The 19,524-nt window shown below is 39.1% G+C and overlaps 1 protein-coding gene across 17 annotated transcripts in view; it reads left to right on the top strand.

Moving 5' to 3' along the window:
- The window catches only part of ptpn5 (protein tyrosine phosphatase non-receptor type 5), a 134,428-nt gene that overhangs the window by 88,476 nt on the left and 26,428 nt on the right, over positions 1-19,524 (top strand). For 15 of the 17 annotated variants that reach the window (XR_011978530.1, XR_011978533.1, XR_011978532.1 and 12 more), the window contains 2 exons: positions 30-167; positions 12,013-12,123. Coding sequence is in view for 12 of the 17 variants with exons in the window: in XM_072671280.1 (XP_072527381.1) it covers positions 30-167; positions 12,013-12,123 (249 nt within the window). In the remaining 5 variants the exon portion in view is untranslated. The remainder of the gene's footprint in view (positions 1-29; positions 168-12,012; positions 12,124-19,524) is intronic. The other 2 variants (XM_072671276.1, XM_072671272.1) reach the window with 2 other exon arrangements.

Below are 19,524 nucleotides of genomic sequence, written 5' to 3'. Positions count from 1 at the left end.
TTTTTTTTTTTTTTTTTTTTTTTTTTAAGGGCTATGGTGGGCAGGAGAAGGCATACATTGCCACACAAGGTCCCACTGTTAATACAGTGGGGGATTTCTGGAGGATGGTTTGGCAACAACACTGCCCAATTATTGTCATGATTACCAACCTTGATGAGAAAAATGAGGTAAGTGAGATAATGAGAACACACCACCACCATGTCAGCATCACTGCAGTGCTGAAAATGACCCACCACCCACCTGCTCTGTGGAAGTCCTCTGGAGTTCTGACCATTGAAGAACAGGGTAAAAGGGTGCTAACAAAGTATAAAGAGAAACAGATCTGGACTACAATGTGTATTTATACAGTTAGAAAGTGTTCCTATATTGTAAGTGGAGCTTCTCATATCATATGTCATATTTTAGGTGGAAAGCCACAAATAATTATTAAATTTTTCAACAAGAATGGATTGAGTGGTGAAGTTATGAAGTGATGTCATAGACAAAATAATCACCAGAAATAAGTAAAAAGTTAACTTGTGGAATTTATGTAGGAAATATGGAGAAACAAAAATGTAACTACTAGAACCAACAATCAGGTTGAAACATGAATGGTGTGTATATAAGCATATTCTTATTCAATTACATTTTCAAAAGAATTAGATGTTCTTTTAAACAATATCTAATTATTATATCTAATAGGTTTTACTTGACCACACAAAACAGCAGTGCAGAAGCTCTTGCAACATTGCAATTACATGTTTTAAAAATGTTTTTCCTCATTGGCCAGTTAAAATAGTCCTTTAAATTAGGCATAGCAATTTCATTGTCTTAAGTTAAAATTTACATTAGACTCTGCACTAACCCATGACCTACTTTGCATATATTCACAGACTTTGTGTTTTTAAACCTAAATGGGCAACTCAGAAGTCAACATACAGAAATTTACATGCATCTTTGTAATAACAGTATGACATTAACTGCCAAGTTGAGCCAAACTAGCCTTTGGAAGGCTCTACAATGCATGATTAAATACTTTTCCTATAATACTTTCGAACAATGTTTTGACTCCAATGTATCGATCAGATAAGTACAGGAATGACTTTTGTTTAGTTACATGGCTAAAATTCCATAGAATTCTATATTAAACAATTGGGAGGCTCTGCAATGCACAATTAACTGTTTTCAGACAATCCCAATCCTTGCATTTTCAAACCTAAATGGAAGAAGTCAGGAACCTTTATTACATCAATATAGAAATTTACACACATACGTGTAATGACAGTTCGTTTTTGACTGCCATAGGGCCTCTACAGTGCATAATAACATACTTTGTTTATAATCACAGTCCTTGTGTTTTCAAACCTAAATGCAGTGGCATAAAGTGCATGAAAAATTGCAGTTATTGATAGGAGTGAGTTCAATGGGACGGTAGTCATTGAGGCAGGATACGTTGGACTTGGTACCGGGATGATGGTGGTGAACTGGAGGCATGTGGGACAGTGGAGCTGCTCAGGGATATGTTGAAGATGTCTGTAAAACATCGATCAGCTGGTCTGCATATTCCCTGAGCACTCTGCCAGGGATGTTGTCCAGTCCTGCAGCTTTCCATGGGTTAAATCCTCACATCTGCCCGTCTGGCATGGTCTTTCTTTGCTGACATGTTTTTTTGTGCCTCAAACTGTGCGTAGAAGTCGTTCAGGGTATCAGGGAGTGAGGCATCACAGTCACAGGACAGTGGCATTGTCCTGTAGTTGGTGATTGCCTGGATACCTTGCCATATGCCCTCCACAAGGCTATGTAGCTCCCAGCTCCCAAACACTGACAGAGCTGCGCTCCTATCTGCTTTTTTGAACGAGGTTAGCCCCACTAGCTGAATGGCGCTGTCTGGAATATTGCCGCTAAGCCACGATTCCACAAAGACTAAAACACAGCAGTCTCTGATCTAGTAGTTCGCTGGACTCGAATGTACTCTAATGTTTGCAAGGAATAGCAATGGACTAGCCAGATGGCTAGGGTTAGTCTTTAGCCTTGCGCAGATCCCAGATCTCTTTTTGCGCTTCTGCTTTCGCTCGCACCACTTGCAATGAGACTTCCGACAGCCTCCGTCATCAGGCAACGCCGTGGACTACAGGCCTGGATCACGTAGCAGGTTGAGCTCTCATAGCGTCTGCAGAACTCTCTCTGGGAGCTTGATGTTTGTTTGATTTCCCCATTGTAACAAGGTCTGGTTGGTGTTCCTATGCACTTTTAGCAAAAAAAACAATTTGTTACAATAGTGACAGTAACACAAAAGCACCCTTTATCGGAACCTGTTTCACTGGTAATATGAAAGTGTTATGAGGACTCCTGTCTGTATTAGTTCCTCAAATGTTGGTTGAGTCCCTAATGTGCTGCTGCATTTAGTAGATGTTGTTTTTGAAATGGGAGTCGCGCATCAGGCTTTAGGTCAATCTGAACCCCACCAACTGATTTTACTACACTATACTAAACATCAGTATGATGTTGAGTACATAGCTGGTCTTAAAATTTCTTTCTAGTGTCAGAATGTATTGAGTGGCTTCCCTGACTCTACCAATACCTTTTCTGTCAACAGACCTTATGGCTATCCTGTAAAACAATCTATCGGCTGAATTTGGGGCCATTGGGTATAGGTCTTTCGAAACAATGGCTTCAATGATGCTCTGGGACTGCTTAGCTTGGCACTAGACATGTACGTTGCTGTAAAATGGTTTTAAATTAGGCTTATAAGATGAAATAGATACAATAAAAAAAAAGAAAAGAAATTAAGCCCTAAAACAGTGATCTGCAAACAATTGTGTTAACTGTGTACAAAACAGAGACCTTCGGAATAATTTGAAAAATGTGAAGGTAATGTGTTATTAGCATTTTGTTTTTGAGCTCTTTTTACTGAGCATATTCCAGATCAAGCATTGACCCAAGATCTGTAAGTGGCAGTGCCACATCAAAATCTTACTCGTTTGGTCCACCAGTACTTCCTTGAATAGCCTGAACAGTCTCTTTTGAAATCAAGGGTAATAATAGGGAGTTGTTCCCTTTGCTGCTGTAACACCCTCTTACACTAGACCCTACAGTAGATTTTGTGACATTGCTTTGAGGATTTGAGCATTAGTGAACATTAGTGAGGTACTGAGAATGGGGGATTAGTTATAGATAAAAAATGCCACTCAAACATATCCCAGGAGTATTGGCTGGATATACAAAAACATATAGTATAAAGCCCCGCAGCACTGGGCTGTGAAGCATTTGAACTGATTTCTTTAGAGAGCCTAAAGAAATCAGTTCAAATGCTTCACAGCCCAGTGCTGCGGGGCTTTATACTCCTTTATCTACCAGACAAAAAGCGGCTAAAGCAGCTGAACTTACTCATAATTTTGTTTTGTATATATGAATATAAAACATATGACCTTAAGATGAGCACAAAGTAATATGATTTAATATTTTAAACATTTTAAAGCCATAATATTAATAATTTAAAAACAGTATTCAAAGAAAACTCACTTTTGGCTGTTATATGCATTGTCAGACATAAAATACACTAAATCCAGATCCTTATCTGACTAGGGTTAAATAGCTACATGCTGAGAATATACAGTTTTGACTTCTGGAGTATTGTAAATTCTAGTGTTTTCCTTGCTGTAATACACACACTCCCTACTCATTTATTTAAGGTGTGTTGTTTTTGGAAAGCTAAAATGCAGGTTACTCCAAGACCAAGATTGACTAATGTAAATAATATAGGATAATAGCTGCAAAGGAAAGGTAACTCACTTAAATTTAGCATAACATTCTCAACAAGGGTATGACCATAAGCACTATGGCCATACCCTATGCACTATGGCCATGTTTTTTTTTTTTTTACTTTGTACAACATTAATAATGGTATTATTATTATTATGGGAAAGTTCATGATGCAGTTTATTTTTCTACAGACTACAAAAAACTAACAATTTGAATGAAATGTACATACCAGTTGTGTATAAAATCTTCACACTGAATGACTCCCATTGGTCTCCAAGCTACTCTTCATTTCTTGTAGCCCTGATAATGTCACTCATTTTATGTGTCAGCTGGAACATTCCATTATTGACCCAATTTGATGGGACAACTGCAACTACGTTTGTAGACTCTCAACAATGCTACACCCAGACTGCTAACATAGCCTATACTACATAATATCAGCAGTATTTTGACCCTACAAATTTCAAACTACAGCACATTGTATGTAGACACTGTCACCAACAACACAAACCATGTTTGTTTTATTTTAATGAATATTGTGACGAAAAATATTTTATGTTAATGTTAATCTTGAGTCATTCAGTGTGAAGATTTTATACACAACTGGTATGTACATTTCTTTCAAATTGTTACAGTTTTCTTGTAGTCTGTAGAAAATCAAACTGCATCATGAACTTAATAATAATAATAATACCTTTATGCTAATATTTACTTTTTGCTCTCTTGTTATTGCAAAAACAAAATATAATGTAATGTAGTATTTACTAGGTTGGCTTAGGATGAATTTACATGTATAAGTCGAATGAGAACAAAACCACACTGTACATGTAACCAGGCACACTTATGTACACAGCCTTTAAACCTAAGGTACAGAAGAGAGAGCAAGAAAGAAAGCTGACAAAACATTTTTAGGATTGTTCAGTCAGTAAGATAGTCTTTGTGGCATGTCTATACTCTTTGCAGACAACGTGTTCCACTCCCTTAAAGTTTATTTTAATGCAGTAATTTTATTGCAACAATCACTCTACGGCATGTTAATGATGAATTTATCTATTGACAGCTCTTTTTAAACTGGCAAACTGTTCCCTCAAGGGTCTGAGGAACAGGACCACTCGAATGCTGCATTTTCAGTGTTGTAGGACAATGTAAGGTAACATTAACTTCTGTGGAACAATTGAGTTCCTAATGTCTTTATATGACAGAGTAAATTATCTGTAGCCTTTGAACCATTTTATCAATAGTTTTAGGTAATTTCCAAAAGGAAACCTAGGTATAAGGTCTAAATGGCCAAGAATCTTTACATAATTGCATAGGTGTGTAAGCCTATTTATATTATAAACCAAAAACACATGGCCATAGAGCTCACCCAAAATGATCAACAAATGACACCAAATAAGTTTTGGCAAACTGTTCAACAATAAACAATATTAAGGGCCTTGCCAGAATGTATTACAACTGTTTCAGTCTGAGAGTCACATCTGAAACGATAACATCTGCAGTTTGTTGGTTGGAAAAGGACATTATCATGGAATGTACCATTTTGCACTGGCTATAATTATGTTGTTGAAGTCTCTTCACCTGGGCCCAGTAGAGCTTTAAGCCAGCTAAGTCCCGATCCCTGGTACTGAAAAGGGGGAAGGTCACTAACAGTTTTCACTTCTTCCTTGGAGGTGTCCAGATACCACCAGTCAGCGAAAAGCCTGTTAAAAGCCTTGGTAAGGTTTTTGACTACACCCTAAAAGAACAGTGGACAAGTTGGGGCTGCCAGGCAAGTTCAAGGCCTGGATGTACCAGCATGGCATTCTGCTGCTCTGGGCCCTGCTGGTCTTCCTTTGAGAGGAAGGTCACCCAACACCTGCAGAGGTGGCTGGGTCTGCCACATAGCCTCAGCAGTATTGTGGACAAGATGGACAGGCTGGGCATCAGGACAGACTGGGCGTCAGGACAGGCTGGCCTTGGTAGCAAACTACAACCTTATTACAACCAAGTCCAGGGGAAAGAAAGGCTTCACTTGGTCCAGGAGAAGGTTCTAAACGGGAGTGGAGGAAGTTCGCTCTAGTCAGCTGGTGGAGAGGTGACAACAGGAGGCATGGATGCGATGGGAGCAGGCAGTGGACCAGAAGATCACATGGTCAGAGCTCTAGAGAGCACAGCCACACCGGATAAAATTTCTGATTCAGTCAGTCTATGATGTCCTCCCCAGATCATCCAGCCTCTTCTGCTGGTGCCTGGAAGAAACATTGCCGTGGCCACTGTGCCAGAGAAAAGAACACATCTTGAGCTGCTGCCGCAAAGCCCTGGGAGAAGTTTGCTATCGTTGGCACCAGGACTAGGTGCTGAGGGTCATAGCAGATGTCGTCAGCACAGGCATCTCCTTCAGCAGGCAGCAACAACCTGCAAAGCATTCCATTATCTTTGTAAAAGTCGGGAAGAAAGAAAATACAAAGCCCAAGCCAGGCAGGGGGGCTTCTGTCATCAGCAAGGCAGGCAGCTGAAGGTGTACCTAGGCAGGCAGCTCGAATTTCCTACCACCATTGCAGAGACCACACTCAAACCAGATATGGTACTGATGTCTGCACAGCAGAAAAGCCATCCGGAAGATCTCTAATGCTGCAGAGAAAGCATTGAGATGGCTGTGGATCAAGCGGAGGGATCTGTGGACTTAATAAGCTACTTAAACACAAGCTGGGGCCTGATCACCTCTGGTTGGGACGCCTGGGCGAGGGTGTATGATGTTGAAAGACCTAGCAACTTTCAATCACCCACAAATGGTCTCACAAGTACTCCTCCTGGAAAATTGCCTTCAGATGACCCCAAAGATAAAATTCTAAGGGGGTCAGATCGGGAGACCTTGGGGGCCATTCAACTGGCCCACGACGACCAATCCACTTTCCAGGAAACTGTTCATCCAGGAATGCTTGGACCTGACACCCATAATGTGGTGGTGCACCATCTTGCTGGAAAAACTCAGGGAATGTGCCAGCTTCAGTGCATAAAGAGGGAAACACATCATCATGTAGCAATTTCAAATATCCAGTGGCCTTGAGGTTTCCATTGATGAAGAATGGCCCCACTATCTGAAGGCAATTGTCTATGCTGTGAAGATACGAGATGTGCAGCACCTGAAACTACGGATACTGGAAGCCTGTGCTAGCATTTCTTCTGCTGTGTTGCTATCAGTGTGTGAAGAGTGGGAGAGCATTGACAATCCAACACAATGGGCAGCACTTTGAACACATTTTATAAGTGGTCAGAAGCTTGTAAATAACTCATGAAAGAATAAAGTTACGTTAGAACCAAGCACACTATTGTTTTTCTTGTAAAATTCTTAATAAGTTTAATGTGTCACATGACCCTCTTCCCATTGAAAAAACTAAAGTTGGATCCAAAATGGCCGACTTCAAAATGGCCACCATGGTCACCACCCATCTTGAAAAGTCCCATATATGTGCCACAAACAGGAAGTTAATAATTCCCATTTTATTTAGGTGTATCCATATAAATGGCCCACCCTGTATAACACTAGCTACTTCCACAGATTCCACAGACAAAAAAAGCGTCACCAAAAAGATGTGCACACATGCAACAGAAATAATATTTAGCACATATTTGTATACAATGCCGAGTTCACACAACACGATTTTAGCCTTGATGTGGAAGGTTTTGGAGAAGTTGCAGAGAAAAACATCAGCTCAGAAGCAAATCTATGTTTGCTCGGGGCTTAAAAATCTGCTCTAGACCACTATGTTGGAATTTTTCAAAGACGTGACTGACAAAAATATCTAGCATGTTAAAGATCTGGACCTATCGGCAAGTCGAAATCCTGTAGTGTGAAAAGTGATGACCAGGTTATGACTGGCAATGAGTGCAGTGTTACGCTCCAACCAATGAGAATATGAGAAGAGAGGTAAGCCGAGGAAGAAGTGAAAAGACTCTCTAAATCCAATCTTTTCATGCATCCACATTAAATTAAGCCGCTTGTTTCTTGCAGACATCCACATTCATGTTTTTCAGAAAAAACCCTTTTTCACACACAGTATTGCATCATCCTCCAGCACTTCTCGCGTGCGTTTTTGTGACAAAACGAGAGCAGACAGACTCGTCTGCAATTTTTCCTGGAACAGTTGTGTTGTCACTGAACAGTAGTATAGTGTGCAAACAAAAATGGATTAAACATTCACTATTACTATTATTAAGAGATTGAGTTGTGTAGTACTGTAATGCTCCAGACAAAGTCAGATGCTCGCAGATGTAAAAGGTGAAAGAGGCTTTACTAACAGATACACAATCCAAGTTCGTAGTAGTCACACCAGCAAAGTTCAGTAGATCAACAAATGAGTGATACAATACTTCGCACCAAACTACTCTAGAGCCCCGGACTTAAATACTAAATGCATGTGACATGATCAACAACATTTACATTACATTTATGGCATTTAGCAGATGCTCCTATCCAGAGCAACTTACAAGGTTACTCCTATTACAGAGGAGAGCCAGTGCAGTGTTAGGAGTCTCACCCAAGGACTCTTATTGGTGTAGCGCAACATAGTCACCCAGACCAGGAATCGAACCCAGTCTCCCACATGGTGCGGTAGCTCACTGGCAGGTAGTGCTGTTATCTGTTGCGCCACACCAACCACAACATCTGTGATACAGATTAGAACTCTGGAGAACGTGAACGTAGGTGAGAGCTTGGAGTCACGTGACCAGCCAGGTGAGAGCTTGGAGTCACGTGACCAGCCAGGTGAAATCTGGGAGATTGAGTCCAATGAAAAAGCGAAGGCATGACAAAATAGATCTTATCAGCTTTATTACAGAATCACACAGCATTATGATTTATGTAGTGCATAAAATGTACACAGCAGCTTTACATAATTAGTAATTAGTAAAAGACAGAAAAAAAATAACATAAGAAGACATGAAGCTTATGTCTGAACGTATCTCCTTACTCACCTTTTAGACACAGAATTTGACCAGTCATGCATTTCCCTATTTCAGTTCCAGTGCATTCACTTTGGCAAAAAAAAATTATGGCCAAGGTCAGACTGATACAGTCCCACCCATGCCATGTTTTCATTGGTCCGAAGGTCTGTCACTTAGTTGTTTTCCAGATAGTTTGTTTACTGTTCTTTGCAGCACACAGCTTTTCTGTTTTTTTATTAAACTGTTATTGACTTGAAACTTGAATACTTTGTTTCTTGGTACATATTGTATTACTAAAATAGTTCCATAAATAAAACCTGAAGTGTAACACAGTTACTTAGCTGACATTGCCACTGTACATTATTTTTCCATTTTTTTTAATTGTTTAAGTTAAATGTCAAGTTGAACATGGCATTATGGCTCCTGTTTACTCTATGGTCAGAAAAAATTACATATTTGGTTCAGTTTGGTTCAGTTAGCCTAAGCTTTTATCTTTGCTGTGACACTAGTAAAATAAAGTTAATGCAGATTTATCATTAATCCACAGAGTAAGAATTAGTGTTTAGAAAAATGGATTGCATTTTTATTGTATGAATTAAATGCAAAGCATTGCATGAATATAATTTAAACAAAGCACCTAATTGGACTTTAAATACTACTAAAATTGCCCTTCAAATGGTGGTGCCATTTTTGTGCCATTTTAAAAACCTATTATAGAACAGGTTCCTAATCAAAGAAAATATTATAATCAAGAAATTATTAGGCATTCAAATAATCCAGCCTCCACTAAAGAAATCTTGAAGAATCTCCTCACTAAAACAAAAGCACATTAAGTTCACCTCCTTGTTTCTATACTCTGTTCATTGCTCCACTGACCATATAAAACACTGTAGTCTATCTGTCTATTTCTCTGTATATGCAGTTGGCCCGCTTTTACCTTTTCTTCAAAGGTCAGGACTTTAACAGAGCAGGTTGTGGTGGTGGCATATTATATATATATTACATCGTGTTGTGCTAGGACAATTGGATCAGACACAACTGTGCTGCTGGAATATTTAAACAACTTTTACAGCTGGACTGAGAATAAATGTCCAGCCAGCAGTGTCCTGTGGGCAGCATCTTGTGACCACTGATGAAGGACTAGAGGATGAACAAAACAAACTATGCAGCAATAGAACAGAGCTATCATCTCTGACTTTAAATCTGCAAGATGGGCTGACAAGGTAGGTGTGTCAAATAGAGTGGATAAAATGGACACAGTGTTTAATTTGCTGATGATACTACAGTCACTGAAGCGATTACTGGAGTTAAAAAGATCACATACAAGGTGAGGTGGCAGATCTGGTGGCATGATGTCAGTACTACAATCTTTCCTTAAATACCAAAACTACTATTTAAACTAGGCTTTATGTTTTTCTTATTGTTCTTTTGTTCTACTGTTTCTTTTATTTTTTATATTTTTATATTTTTATTTACTAACAAAAGAAATACCCTTGTTGATGTAATAATCCATCAAGCTCCCATATCACATCATAATAGGCTACATCATAACATCAAGTAACCTTAGACGTCAGGATGATGCCCTGTCTGTCTAATGTGTCTCATGTCTTTTGTATTTATTGTATTTTTCTGATTCCATGTTTGCACATTTATGTTTGCACTTTATGTGTCTGCAGTAAATTGTTTCTGTTCCATGTTGACTCGAAGTAAGGAAAAGCACAATGGCCTATAGAACAGGGCTCTCTGGCGCAGATGAACATGACCCTATTGGCACCGGAGCTAGAGAGGTATAAAGCCCCCAAGCATTGTGCTGTGGAGAAGTGGAACTGTGTTCCCTGGAAAGATGATGCTCCATCTAATACTTTTCATTAGTTTCGGAGTTGGAGATGAGGTGAGGTGGTGATCATCCAACATCCTGACCTCACTAATGCTCTTCTTGTTACTTCAACAAAAGAAGGATAAACTCTTTTGTAATACTCTTAATTTTAGAAGAAACAATAAATGAGCCAGACTCGTCCATCAGTTTGCTAGACGGAGAAGCTTGTCACTCCAGAGAACACGTCTCCACTGCTCTAGAGTCTAGTGGCGCTTTACACCACTTCATGCAAACTTCAGGAATTTAACAGACTGTATTTGAGGTGTATTTGAGGTGCAGTTATTGGTGTAGAGAGAGAAGAGCAGTGGAGAGAGAACACATCCTTGAGGAGCACCAATGTTGACGGTCTGCCAATTCTCATGCACCTTGCTGGCTGGCTAGTTCACTCTGATATAGTCAACAGTATGAATGATTAATAGAACAAAACAGTATTAAACTTGAACATGGAAATGAAATTATGTTAAACTGAAACCAGGAAATACTATGAATGTGTTTTATTTTCACAATGAACAAATGGAAATGGTTAAGTAATCTCACCAAGCAAATAACCAAGAAATGGGTTGCAGTTTGTTTTTCGACTTCATTCGCAAAATCCGTGATGGGACTGAAGCACCCAGTGATTAAGTGACAGTGGAGATCTCAAAATAGCTGTCTGTCAAAACTGGATGCAGCCTTTCGACTGATTCACCCTCATCTTGCATTGTGTGGACTGGGTGGTGTCTCTTCTTGCATGGTGCTACATTAATAAGTACATCTCTAAAATAAGGCTTATTTTAGAGATAGAGTATATTAGAGGAGATATTAGAGGATATTAGAGATATTATTTTAGAGTGTTTATTTAAGTAGTTTTAAGCATTTTAGTCTGTTTTAGGCAGTTTGACACACAGAATGTTTGGTGACTGTAGAAGCAACTGCTCACCTGAAATTAATGCAGAATTCTAAGCATTTTACACAGTGAACACATTTCCCCCTTACTCTTTTCTAGCCTTTGCATCTCAGTATTCAGAACCTGAGCAACCACTTAACAACGATCTTCTAGAGATAACGCCCACGTTGGACACCTAGAGTAGAAAAGACTAACTCCTCTTAGCATCAACTCATCAAACCCAATGTTACTCTAACCTAAGAAAAACTACCAAAAAAATACCATAAAATTGTAGATGACTTTGTTTCCAACCTTTAATCTCCCAAACCTCTCTTTACTAGACAATGTACTAACACATTTAAATGAATAAAATAAACTTCTCTCCTCAACCTCTATTTTTTTTCTTCCTATTGTCTTGCCTTTTTCCACTTTATTTCCTTGCTTTCACGGCTTTCTCTGTGACCTTGACTCCTTAACAAGTGTAGCTATTTTTGCCTGAATCCAAATTAATAAATGTGATAAATGTACATAGCAATATATGTATACAGATAATAGTGTAAGTAACAATGTGTTTGTTTGTGTGTGTGTGTGTGTGTGTGTGAGATAGAAATGCACAGAGTACTGGCCAGAAAGCAGTGTCATCTGGGAAGGCATTGAAATCACTGTCAATCAGGTTATCCAGGCGGATGACTACAGTTTGAGGAACTTCACTGTGAAGGTGACTGCATGAAGTGTTTTCACAATGTCTTTATTTCTACCACTGTTACAGTTGCAAAAATGATCTTTATTGGAATTATCTGAATTTATTCATTAATTATTAATAAATTGTGTTTTATCTAAGTCACAATGGCAAACACAATCTAATAAACTAAACAAATATCTCAAACAGTTATTATGTCTTTTATTGAGTATATTGAGTAAACATCCACAGTACAGGCTAAAACAATGGTTCATTATTTCTCCAATAACTAATTGGAAAAAGTTGTATTAAGTAGTGGAGCATACATAAATCCAGTACTACGATATAAAAAAGGAACATGCATTTTCAAGTGAGCAAGCCAAAAGCAGCAGTGGCAAAGGAGAATTCCCTCAAAGCTGGAGAAAGAAATCTTGTGAGAAACAAAGCCTTAAAGCATATCCTCCTCTGGTCAAAACACCCCAAAACAACAATCATTTGCTGAAAGAGTGATACAGGAAACATTGAGTGGAAGTGATTGGTCCTAAAGGGGAATTTACAAGTTTTAAAATTCGAGGAGTCATTTATTTTTTGTCTAGTCTGCACTCTGGATGTTTATTCAGTGTGCTCAATGAAAGACTTTAAACTTTCAGTGTAATTAGATATTTCACTTACCTTTTCCTTTCAGTCGTATATAAAATAAGTTGTTGGCTAAATAGGGTAAACCCACATAAAAAAGAACAGTGAACATGAAAATGGTCTCTCATGAAAAAAAAATCCCTCTGCAGAAAGTACCATTTGTAATTTAAAAAAGTTTCTCTGATTTGTGGGCGTGAGAGAAAGAGTTAATTCTTTTTTTTCTTTCATGTATAAATGTGAAAAGTTTCCTGGGTTGTTTTCAGTCCAATCATGCACACACAAGATTCCCACCTGTCCCATTTGTGGGTGTCATGGCGTGTATGGCCAGACCAAGATGGATGAACACTCGCGGAGATGGAATCAAAGCAAGCGAAAGGGGCAAGTGAGTTAAAGGGATATTAAGGGGAGAAAACCAAAAGGGAACCTGAACTAAAACCTACAGGCAGAGCCTGGGCGATGGGGCATTAACGTAAACAGAGGCTAAAGCAGTGCTCTGTAAACAAAAGAGGGGAGCTGGGGAACCAGCCACTAGACCAAACGGCAAGGCCAACCTAACCTGAATAAGCAGCGTGCTGCTGTGAGCATGGGTCGCCTTGCTTGAACGTGGGTCACCTGGAAACCTGAAACGGAAGTGAGCGAGCCTCGTTTGCCACGAGAGTAGAAGGGAGACCTACTCCTGAATGTGAGTCGAGAACTGGAGCTGACCTGAACACACCAGAAACTCGTAAGGAACATCAGGGCGTCCTACAGATTCCAGATGAGTCAGTTCATGGCAGTGAACAAAGGGGGTAAAGCTCCTTATTTACTCCCAGCCCCAGGTGAAATGCATGAACAAGGCAATGAACACAACTGAACATGAATCGACACAAATGAACAGGAATGAATCAACTGAAACAAACAGGAAGTCCTTATTTGGGCCTGTGGACGGCGGCTCGGGATCGCCCTGGGGAAGGGGTGATGACGAGGGCCTGACAGTAAACACATTGATATACCCCGGTAAAGTTAGTTTTATGTTCAAAATGTATTCAAAGGTTCATTGTGCTTTTCCTCAACATTTATAAAAATGTAAATTAACCATTGCAGTTGCAGTTTTGTTTTCATATGATGGACAAACTACAACCACAAAATTTACTGAAGTTCACTTATTATGTTTAATTAAGCCACAGCACAATGGCTCTCACCGCAACCTATTTATATACAGATATAAAAATATGAAAAAATAAGTACACCCTCTTTGAATTCTATGTTTTTATTCATCAGGAAATCAGGTCCTTAGCAGGTCTTAAAATTAGATTCCACTGTTTCATTATTTATTTAACAAAAATGAAGCCAAAATCTAAAACCATGCATGAAAAAATAAGTACATCCCATGACTAAATAGCTTGTAGAACCACCTTGGATAATGTGAATAACAAGCAATAACTTGGTTACAGTCATGGTCAAAAGTGTTTATTTACTTTGTGTGTATTGCTAACAACACAAAAACAAAACCAAAATTTAAATATATTTAAATTAATAAATATATATTTTATAACCAGCTTCTTACACATCTCAATTGGAATTTTGGATCACTCTTCTTTTGCAAACTTCAGTTCTCTCATATTTAAAGGGTGCCTTCTCCCAACAGCAGTTTTAAGAACTCTCCACAGGTGTTCAATGAGATTAAGATCCGGACTCATTACTGGCCACTTCAGAACTCTCCTGAGCTTTGTTTTTATTATATCTGGGTGCTTTTTGAAGTATGCATCGGGGCATTGTCCTGCTTGAAGACACATGACCTAGGACACAAACCCAACTTTCTGTTTTTTTTTGTTTTTTTCTTTGGAGGCCTCATTCTGTTTTTGGTAAACAGTAGAACCAGAAAGTTCAGTCTTGGTCTCATCTGTCCACAAGATATTTTCCCAGAAGAACTTTGGCTTACTCACATACATTTAGGCAAACTGCAATCCAGTTTTTATGTCTCTGTGTCAGCAGTGGGGTCCTCCTGGGCCTCCTGCTATAGCGTTTCATTTCATTCAAATGTCGACTGATTGATGTGCCCTGAGCCTGCAGGACAGCTTGAATTGTTTTGGGGACCATTGCAACCTTTCATAAATTTTCTCCTCTGTCCACATCAAGGGAGATTAGCTACAGTGCCATGTGTTGTATACGTCTTGATTATGTTGCGCACCATGGACAAAGGAACATGAAGATCTCTGGAGATGGACTTTTCCTTAGTTCTGGTTCTCAGACAGTTATCTTTTCATCTTTCGGTTCTCCATGCTTAGTATGGCACACACAGACACACAATGCAAAGACTGAGTCAACTTCTCTCCTTTTTATCTGGTTTCAGGTGTGATTTTTTTATTGCCCACACCTGTTACTTGCCACAGGTGAGTTTAAATAAGCATCACATACTTGAAACAAATTTATTTATCCACAATACCCACCATTAACTGTTTACCAGGAGCCAGAGTGCCGGACATTAGTGGCAACCTTAAGCAGCTAGCAAACAGGAGATTTTTGAGGATAGTCATTCATGTAGGGGCTAATGATATTCATCTGCGGCAGTCAGAAGTAACTAAGGATAACATTAAAGAGGTGGTTAAACTGGCCCAGACGATGTTCAATGCCGTAATTTGCTCTGGCCCCATTCCAATGAGGCATTGCCTTAAGTCTTACAGCAGACTCACAGCGATAAATGGCTGGATATCCAAATGGTGTTCATGTGAAAAATCATGTGGGCTTCATAAATAATTGGTTAACGTTTGAGGGCAAGCCTGTTTTTTTAGGTAGGAATGGCGTCCACCCCACACAGGAGGCTGCTGGTGCTGCATAGTCTGTTAGTTAGTCGGCAGAGTAGTTTAAAAGGCTGCTGACAATCCAGAGTGGCAGCTGACAATCCAGTGACAAGGCAGCTGACAGACAGGCTAAACCAACCGCCTGTGTGCTGCTTTGAGGCGTCACCTTGGATTTACCGTATTGAGACTGTTCCAAATTAAACCCAAAAACATAGAACATCTAAATCAGCTTGTTTTAATCATTTACATTTACATTTAATTAGTGTTAAATTCACACATTTAAATGGTCACAGCACCGCCTCAGACCTAAAGCTCGGTCTACTTAATATTAGATCATTAACTTCAAAAGGCTACTACTTTGAATTTTTAAACGATTTAGTAATTTGAGTCTAATCACTCAGTCAGACCAAGCGAAGCTAGATTGACTAACAAACGGTCTAGAAAAACCCTTTAATTAACCTTAGACAAAGTGGTGTCGCTTAAATGTAAAATAATAAGGCAAAATAAGCTTGCACCATGGTACAGTGATAAAACTCATACCTTAAAACAAACAGTGCAGAAACGGAAGCGGAAATACCAAACTAGAGGTGTTCCACTCTACAGGGTAGGACAGCCTTAGTGAATATAGAAAGGCACTCAATTAAGCTTGCTCAGTGTATTTTTCCTCGCTGATTAACAAAAACAATCCCAGTATTGTTTTAGTATGTTTTAGTGAGATTTCTAAACTTACTAAAAGCCAAGCACATACTCAACCCCAGATTCCAGCTTCTTTAACCAGCGGTTTTTATGGGCCATATTAATAATAAAACAGAAAACAGACAACAAATCCAACACTTTTTATTAAATCAAACATGGCCGTCACCTGGTGTAGCTGTTTTAGAACATAACTTAGTTGTAGAACAAAGGATGGAAGCCTTCTACCCACTTCCACAGCCAGAACTAGAAAAATTATTTCCTCAGCAAATTGTACAACCTGTACACTTGACCCAATTACCTCAAAAATACTAAAAGAAATACTCCCAGTTATAATCAGAACTCTTTTAACAATCCCTTAGCAATAGCAGTCATTAAAGGTTTTATCAAGAAACCAAATCTTGATCCTAGTGTATTGTCCAATTACAGACCCATCTCCAACTTAACCTTTATATCCAATATAGTAGAAAAAGCTGTCATCACAGCACAGAGACAGCCCAAGTAAAAGATTACAAACAATCTACTTCTTGCCTCTGATCAAGGCTACATATCTTTATTAGCCCTACTCGACCTCAGTGCAGCCTTTGATATAATAGATCACACTATCACAGCTATCGTGTTTCAAATCATATCTAACCGAATGCTATTAGTTCGTAAAGGTAAAAGATTTATCTTCAAATTACACAAACGAAAGATACGCAAGACTGTATTTTTGGACTGCTGTTATTTTACATTATACATGTTACCACAGGGCTTAGTTATAAGCTTAGATGTTGTTAATTTTCATTATTATGCAGATTATTACACGCTTTTATTAAGGCTGGATTACTGTGATGCTCTGAAATGCAGGAGCTGTCATCTCGCTGCTTGCATGCAATCACTTAGGTTTGTGGACGGTGGAGCAGATGGACGCTAGAATTTCAGGGTGCTTACATGTCTGTTACTTTTTGGCTCTTTCCTTTTAATTAGGCTGTTATAGTCAAACCTGCTGGAGTTATCAGACACACTCTGATACTGCTCAACATTCTCTGCTCTCCATTAATCCAAGTGGCAGTGACAAGGGTACAACAGAGGACAAAACTCATGAACTGAAACAGCAAAGCAGGGCTTTAGATCAAAACAAAATGAGGAACCAATAACTACAAAGGCTTTGGATCAAACAAAACCAAACAATTAACTTAGAATTACAAAGCAAAGCTTCGGATCAAAAGACAACACAAGAATGATAGAAACAGTGGCAAACAAACAGGACCTAAATAACAGGGCAGACAAGAAAACATAAACAACAGTAGTCAGACCAAACATAAAATATCAAGATCAGTGTACTTTCCCTTTGTGCAGACCGTAGAAACGCTGTTGTACAGAGGTTGCAACAGAGCAAATTCATGGCAACTGAGACTGAAACGTCTAGGCTAATGAAGCCCCGGTCCCATGTGTTCGCTATCTGCCTAACAAGGGAAGTCGGCCACAAAGCGCATGCGCAGCCGACTTCTGGAATCCCTGGTTGCATATTTAGGCATGGCCCATATTATGGGCACGCCCCTCCACCGTTTGGTTGTCAACAAACATGGGGCTGTACATTAAGGCCAAAAATCTCCACTTTAGTCTTGTCTATCCAAAGGACATTGTTCCAGAAGTTTTGTGGTTTGTTCAGATTTAATTTTGCCAACTTTAGCTGTGTTGCCATGTTCTTTTTAGAAAGAAAAGGATTTCTCTTGCTTTTAACACATCTTAAACAGGGGTGGCAATAATTGTAGCGGGCGCTGTATATAGGCATAAGATAGCAATGAGCAGCGCAGTGCGCCTTGTGATAGGGCCAGAGATACTCCTTCAGGAGTATTTGCTGGATCATAGATTATAAAATTCAAAGAGAGTATACTTTTGTGTTTGTATTTTATGTTTTTTTACATGACTATATATCCCTTACATGCTGTACAAATCTTATTTTTGAAATTAATTCATTTTAAAACTATTTTAATCAAATTCAATTACACAAATCAACTTACTGAACTCAATGGTCATTAGACTTAATGGTCTTAAACCAGCTATGCAATAGATTGAAATGTATTCCTTACATACAAGAAAATCAATGTATTGATAATTTATACATATATTTTATATATCTGTATATTCCAAATTGAGTTTGAGACCATGACAACTAACGGTCATTGGGTTTAATATATTTATTTGAGTAATTACATATGCATAATTTTTGTGGTACGAAAGAAATATACAGGGTGGGCCTTTTATATGGATACACCTAAATAAAATGGGAATGGTTGGTAATATTAACTTCCTGTTTGTGGCACATTAGTACATGGGAGGGACAAAACTTTTCAAGATGGCCATTTTCAAACTTTAGTTTTCAATGGGAAGAGGTTCTTGTGACACATCAAACTTATTGAGAATTTCACAAGAAAAAACTTTTAACATAACTTTATTCTTTCATGAGTTATTTACATTAACTTCTCTTTGTTTACAGCCTTTGACATGTCGCAGAAGTTAACACGTGAGGAGCGGATAGAAATTGTGTTGATGTCTGGTGAACGCAGTACCCGGGTCATTGCAACAGATTTCAATGCAAGACACCCTACGAGACCACCCATCTCCCATGCTACAGTTAGCAAACTGCTTGCCAAGTTTCGTGAAACTGGTTCAGTGTTGGATTTGCCAAAATGTGGACGCATGAAAACTGTCACTAATGAAGAAACATCAGTGGCTATCCTAGCTTCATTCAGCAAGAGCCCACAGCGTAGCACTCGCCGCATGTCACTGGAGAGTGGCCTCAGTCAAACATCCCTTCGGCGGATATTAGCTACTCACAAATGGCACCCTTACAAACTCCAGCTGTTGCAGCATCTCAGCGAGGATGACCCAGATCGACGCACTGAATTTGCAGAATGGGCAAGACAAAAATTGGAACAGGACCCTCAGTTTACACAGAACATTTTGTTCAGTGATGAGGCAAACTTTTATGTGAATGGTGAAGTTAACAAACAAAACCACCGCTATTGGTCTGACACTAACCCACATTGGATAGATCCCTCCAAGACTATTGGAACACAAAAATTGGTGGTATGGTGTGGTATATGGGGTACAAAGATAGTGGGGCCATTCTTCATCAATGGAAACCTCAAGGCCACTGGATATTTGAAATTGCTACATAATGATGTTTCCCTCTTTATGCACTAAAGCTGGCATGTTCCCTGAGTTTTTCCAGCAAGATGGTGCACCACCACATTATGGGTGTCAGGTCCGAGCATTCCTAGATGAACAGTTTCCTGGAAAGTGGATTGGTCGTCGTGGGCCAGTTGAATGGCCCCCAAGGTCT

This window comes from Salminus brasiliensis, chromosome 25 (assembly GCF_030463535.1).
Source record: "Salminus brasiliensis chromosome 25, fSalBra1.hap2, whole genome shotgun sequence".
NCBI lineage: Eukaryota > Metazoa > Chordata > Actinopteri > Characiformes > Bryconidae > Salminus > Salminus brasiliensis.
The sequence above is the reverse complement of the archived record's forward strand: the minus strand, read 5'-3'. Positions and strand labels throughout refer to the sequence as shown.